At 36.1% G+C, this 6,080-nt stretch overlaps 1 protein-coding gene across 12 annotated transcripts in view; it reads left to right on the forward strand.

The window, feature by feature from the left end:
* The window catches only part of LOC144447352 (leucine-rich repeat-containing protein 71-like), a 29,396-nt gene extending 25,385 nt beyond the window's left edge, over positions 1-4,011 (forward strand). For 7 of the 12 annotated variants that reach the window (XM_078137324.1, XM_078137323.1, XM_078137327.1 and 4 more), the window contains 4 exons: positions 1,903-1,997; positions 2,443-2,551; positions 2,721-2,839; positions 3,529-4,011. In XM_078137324.1, coding sequence (XP_077993450.1) covers positions 1,903-1,997; positions 2,443-2,551; positions 2,721-2,839; positions 3,529-3,657 — 452 coding nt within the window. In that variant the 3' untranslated portion in view covers positions 3,658-4,011. The remainder of the gene's footprint in view (positions 1-1,902; positions 1,998-2,442; positions 2,552-2,720; positions 2,840-3,528) is intronic. The other 5 variants (XM_078137325.1, XM_078137326.1, XM_078137329.1 and 2 more) reach the window with 1 other exon arrangement.
* The last annotated feature ends 2,069 nt before the right edge of the window (positions 4,012-6,080 follow it).

Genomic DNA, 6,080 nt, shown 5'->3' on the forward strand with positions numbered 1-6,080 from the left:
GTTTTAGTAGCATATTACTTTTGTTTTGTTTTTGTTTTTCTGTTCTACTGTGTATAATTGCCACTATTGCACTCACATTCATTTAAACATATGACCCTCTCATTACTTTCCAGATTGTTCTGTTTATAAAGGAAAAACAAATATTTTTTTTAGAAACTTTGTCCAGATAAGAAGCAGATATAGAATGCTATTTTATTTTGTCCAAACTTGGCTTGAGTTTACCCAAAAAAAATTCAAAACCTGATAGATGTTTGTTGACATGTTTCATTTAAAAAAAAAAAAAATTTTGAAGGTATGTGAAGGATGTTAACAGTTTTCCAAAATAAGTTAACATTTGGAGAGAGAAAAATTTTAAAAACCTGAAAAAAAAATTGACAGGAAATATAAGTTGAGAGGGTTATTAGACACACAGCACAATGTATGTCAAACAAATGTTGTATGCATGTCATGTAACAGCTTAACAGGACACTGTCTATTGACCTTGTACTAGCCTGCAGAATTTGCACTGCTATTAAACTCTACATAATTGTCTGTATCTAACTACGAACACAAAACTACAATATCCTGCCATGCACTGCTATTATAGTGTTGACTGTCAACACCAATCATTCAGTGTTTGGTCAGCTGTGCTGCTCAGTATGATCTGTTCTTCTGGTGTCTTGCTTTGATCCAAAATGTATAAAAATTTATCTGTTGAAAACTTTTGATAATTTATAACCTTACCAGTGTCTTCTAACTGCATCTACTTCATATTCTGTGGTCTGTCTTCAAACTTTCTTATTTTGTACCTCCATCTGGAAAGTCCTATTTTGTATGATAGTAACAGGTAGCTATAACTGCTATACTTGGCAGTTAGAAATATACCATGTCTATGTCGGTTGTTCTTCTCTGTCACTATTTTCATCATTTCTACCCGTAGATCCTTCAACACATCACATCTCATTCTCTGTATATACAACCTCATGTCAATACAATACTTTCCTAACTTTTCCTTGTCAGGTAGCCTGAACAACCTCCCCCCCCCCCCCCTTCCATCTCCAGTCTACACGCTGTCAAACTCCACAGCAATACATACACACATTCCCAGGTCAGATACCCTAACAACTATATCCCACCCCATGACATACCTTACAGACTTTTTGTCAATACCCTAGTCAGATGCCCTGACATACCTTACAACACACCTCACATCACACTCATACATTTCGGGTCAATTACCAGACATATAACCCGCACAAAGTCAAAAGTCAGACAATTTCAATGCAATCATTGTGCAACATGTGAAGATTAAATGCCCAGACATGCCCCTCATCACATCACCCTACACAATATTATATATCAAAACTATCTGTCAACACATAAGATTGTGTTTTATTGTAAATTACAGACTTCACTTTACCCAGTCTGTTAGATGGTTGTCATCCATTCCAATATGTCCATGGTCAAACACCCTGACACACCCCACAACACAACACAACACAACACAACACAACACAACACATCCATTACAATGTCATACATGTCAAAACAGTACTGTACTCATGTGAAAACCATTCCATCATTCATATCCACCTGGAACACTAATCATTGCAAACCCCACATCACAACCCATGACATAACCTAACCCACCCAACCCTATCAACCCCCACATGCATAACCTAACCTAACCCACCCAACTCATGCAAACCCCACATCACAACCCATGACCTACCCTATCCCACTCCACCCCCACCCTACACACCAGTCATCTACATCACCCCATATTATAAATGGCACTTTTCCAGTTGACACGTGGTAGTTCAAATACCACTGTAAGTATATATCTCTTTCATCTATGCTGTTAGTCGTAGGCAGGGTCTGATAGTGCACCTCCCTCTCTCCTCTATTACCATACTTATTCAGCATCTGTTGTAGCCGAGGTCCAGGGTGGCAAAACAGCCAAAGGTAAGAAGACAGTTGGTGGCAAGGATAAGAAGACACTTCTACCAGAGTCAGAGGTAGGAAAAACTCATGTCATTGCTTGTTTTGTTTTTTATTTAGACAATTTATTGAATTGATGTTCTAGGAGTTTTTATTTTCAGTATCAGCTACTTTGTTAACAGTATATAAACAGACTGTGTGATGCCAAACTGTTTTTTGCATGCCCAGACTAAAGCATCCTTCCATTTCAACAATATAGTTAAATCAAGATAGGAGATAAATAAAGTTGTATACAATAAACCTCCAATTATCCAAAGGCTGACTGCGATTTTGTTCGGATATGCAAACAGTTCGGATATTCGGATACTATTTGAAAGCAATAGAACTCTTTGAAGGATATGACAGCAGTTTGGATGACCAAACAATTTGGATAATCGGAGTTCGGATAATTGGAGTTTTACTGTACATGCTACAGAAAGTCTTTTTACTATCAGTTGAAAATTATATATCCATTTCCTGTAGACACCGGATGTTGTTGAAGCAATCAATCCATTGACAGAAAGTGTTGAATGTATTGAAGGCCAGTTATGGATTCCAGGCAACAGAGCTCTCATCAATTTAAATCTTTCCAGTAAGTGTCTAAAATTTCTACCATTGTCACTACTATAGAAGTTTTGAGTTATGAATAAGAGGTGTTGAATCATTAGATCATATAACATATTAAGAGAATAGCAGTTTTGTCCCCCAACAAAGATGGTGCGTCTATAACACGTCAATTCTATTTATGTGTTATTCTGCAGGGAATCAGATCACAGAGATTGGTTTCAAAGCATTGTTGCTAGCAGTACAGTATCAAGTCACTATGGGTAAAATGCAACCCAGTCCTGGACTGAAAGGACTCATGAGAGTCTCCCTGAATGTGAGTATCTTAATGACAGGGATGTAGAGAAGGGCCGGTAGCCGGCAAAAACAACCGCCTTCTCATCAATACCTTGCCGTCTACTTTTGTTTTATTTCCACCAATTTATTTCCATTGTTGGGCAGATTCATGGGTCTAGCTAGGTCATAGATATCATCACTTTAACTTTTCACATTTTACCAGCTACTTTTAAAATTAGCTACATAGATATCATCAAATAAGCTATAAATCACTGAATTGACAATATGTAGGTAGCCCCAGAAATGAAAGTAATACTGCCCTCAACAGGCCTGATTTATGTGAACTTTTGTTTTCAAATGTTAGCAACTACATGGATTACATAATAATATCTGCAAAGCCTGAAAAATCAGAGGATATAAAGTTATCTGCCCTGAACAGGTTTGATGTACATGAACCTTTTTTTTTTTTTCTTCTTTTTTCTTTTTTTTTCTTTTTTTTTTTTTTTTTTTTTGGGGGGGGGGGGTCCAAGTATGGATAGTCTCCATGTACATTCAGTTTTCTTATTCTTTCACTCATCTTAAACCTATGTGTCCCTGTCCTCACTTTATGAACTTTTTTATTATGTTAGACCTACTTTTCAATAAAAAGTTCACTCATCCTACCTAGCAATAAATTCTTCTATATTATATTCATATTTATATTCTATTTATATGCTTTTTTTATTGCAGAAAAATGCAGTGAAATCAAGCAATGAAACTGTCATGAAACTTCAAGAAATGATGGTACAAAGAGATCCATTCTACAAACCACCATCACAAAGCCCAGATGCAGATGCACAGTCTCATGCAGGACAGTAATAGTGCCCTCTAGTGACCATGTCAACATGAACTTTTGTTTTCTGTAAATTGTGTAAATGAGAAAAAAAGAACATGATTATATGCAATGCATTTCATTTGAGTTGAGTTGAGGAAAATTTGAAGTACATGTATTCTTTGGAAGTTGGTCAGGGATGTGGAATTTATATCTCTCTGATAATGCTCAGCCTCATGTAATGATATGCCTGTTTCAAATGTGTACATAATGCAATATAGCATATTGACCTTGTATATATACATTGTTATGTAATTACCATGCTACATTTTATTTTCATTCATTGAAGCAGAATACTGGAAATAATAATATTTTGATATGAATGTAATAAATTTTTTGAAGAAGTTGATCTTCTTGCTTCACAGTATTAAAAGTACATTCATATGTTGTATTTGGTTGTGAGTGATGAAAGTGAGTGGTTCGCTACATCACATGTGCAGCTTGTAATGAAGACCCACACACCATATCTCCCAATGCTTATGCCCATATCCCAGTTATAGGGAAGATAAAAGATTTCATAGTTTGGCCACTAGGAGTGCTGTTCACAAGCTATTTGTTGGCAGGAAGTGAGGGCTGGAATAGTTGAGTATTGTAGCGTAAAGACAGCAGAAATGAAGTTTCCACACATTTTCTGTCATTCCCACAATACTATTTTGTTAGCGACTACCAGTAATGAAAATATGCCAAACTACTATCATAATAATCTTTTTAAGGAGAGTTCTTTCACACAGATTTCATTCACAGCTTTATACATCTAGTGGCCATCACAAAAATGTTAGCCCTGACTTACCCAAATCTAGTGTGCCCTCTTGTGGTGCTCACCGGAGAAATGGCCGGAACTTCAGTAACCAAACTATGGCATAGTGAAAGCTCTCATAGATCAATCAATAATACTGGACTGACTACCACTACTTCAAACCTCAGACCACTAAGTTCAAACTTATTTTTAGCATAACTTTGGGAAAAGTATGTGTACTATACCCAGTCCACAACATACCGTACAGCTGTACTTTGAAATCTACAACATTGACATACACAGTCAGTACTGTTTGTTTGATTTCATAAGTACGACTGTGCATTTGTTATAACACACAAACAAATGGGGGGGGGGGGGGGGGGGGGGGCTTTCCATTCATCTATACCTTTCCATACAGATGATAAATCTAGTCTTGCTCACCACAGCACTACAGAATCTCTTGTTTTGAGAAATATCACACATCGACTATGACAACACATCATATTATAATAAATCTTTACTTTTAATGACAAAAAAAAAGTAATTATTACAAGTAAGTGTGTATAACAGAACATCCTGTTTTAAGTACAAATATGGATAAACTTTGTGACAGATACCAGGTTGACTTTTGGTGTAAAAAATACTATACAGGGTTATTGAAATGCTGAAATAAAGCTTTGAACGTCTTTTACAACGACTTTCCTAACTTTACTGCCCGAGTGTGTTGGTACAAAAATAATACCAAACCTTAAAAGCTGGACAAAAAATGATTACTTAATTGTTAGGAATTCTCACATCTTTCTCTATGTAACGAACATTTTAAACTTGCACAGTTGAGCTGCTTTTTTTATGGCAAATTTTTGTGTTTGGTGAAAACTTCTTCAAAGAAAAGGAATTGTCATGTCTTTAAAACGTTTCTCAAAATTAAATTGGCATTTCAATATCACAAATTCTTCCTCCTCCCCACCCCATCCCATTTCATCCCCACTATTTCTTTAAGTTTATGTATATTGATTACAAGTTTGTTATCTTTAAAAATCTGACTTCACAACTTTGGTATGTTTTTTCTATGTACTGAGTGGAGTGGATTTTTTCAGTGAGTAAAGCAGTGTCCATGACTTGTATGAATAGTCAAAACAGAGATAACCTAAATACTATCCATATGTTTTGAATCTAAAGTTCTCGCCACTCATGTCTAGTCAAATGAATCTAATCCAGCGAAAATCTCACTTGACCACATGCTGATAAAAAGTATGAACAGAGCATGTCAGTAGTAATCCTAGTCTTGCTGCTAGACGTTCGGGCTTTCTTTTGATGCTATAACTATAAGCGAACGAAGTTCACATGTGAGGGCTTGCCCGAACAGTCTAGCGAATGTCATTTTCAGACCGGACATTCCATTGAGATTACGATAAGCGGTGGGTTGGGCCATCTATGCATATATATACTTTAATATATTCAATCTCTGCATGCAGGTGTTGACAAACACATTTATGTCATTACTATGTCTTATCAGTTTATGGTAATTGTGTTTGATGAGTGTGTAGACGTTGTCATTCACACATTTTAGTTAACACATTGGTGGTTATTTTTACAAGCCCCTCCTTAAGATGAATATGCATGAAAATTTAGCTATTGTCCTCTGTTTGTGCTTGTCGCTAATACGGTTCTCTG

Source organism: Glandiceps talaboti, chromosome 16 (genome assembly GCF_964340395.1).
Source record: "Glandiceps talaboti chromosome 16, keGlaTala1.1, whole genome shotgun sequence".
Classification (NCBI taxonomy): domain Eukaryota; kingdom Metazoa; phylum Hemichordata; class Enteropneusta; family Spengelidae; genus Glandiceps; species Glandiceps talaboti.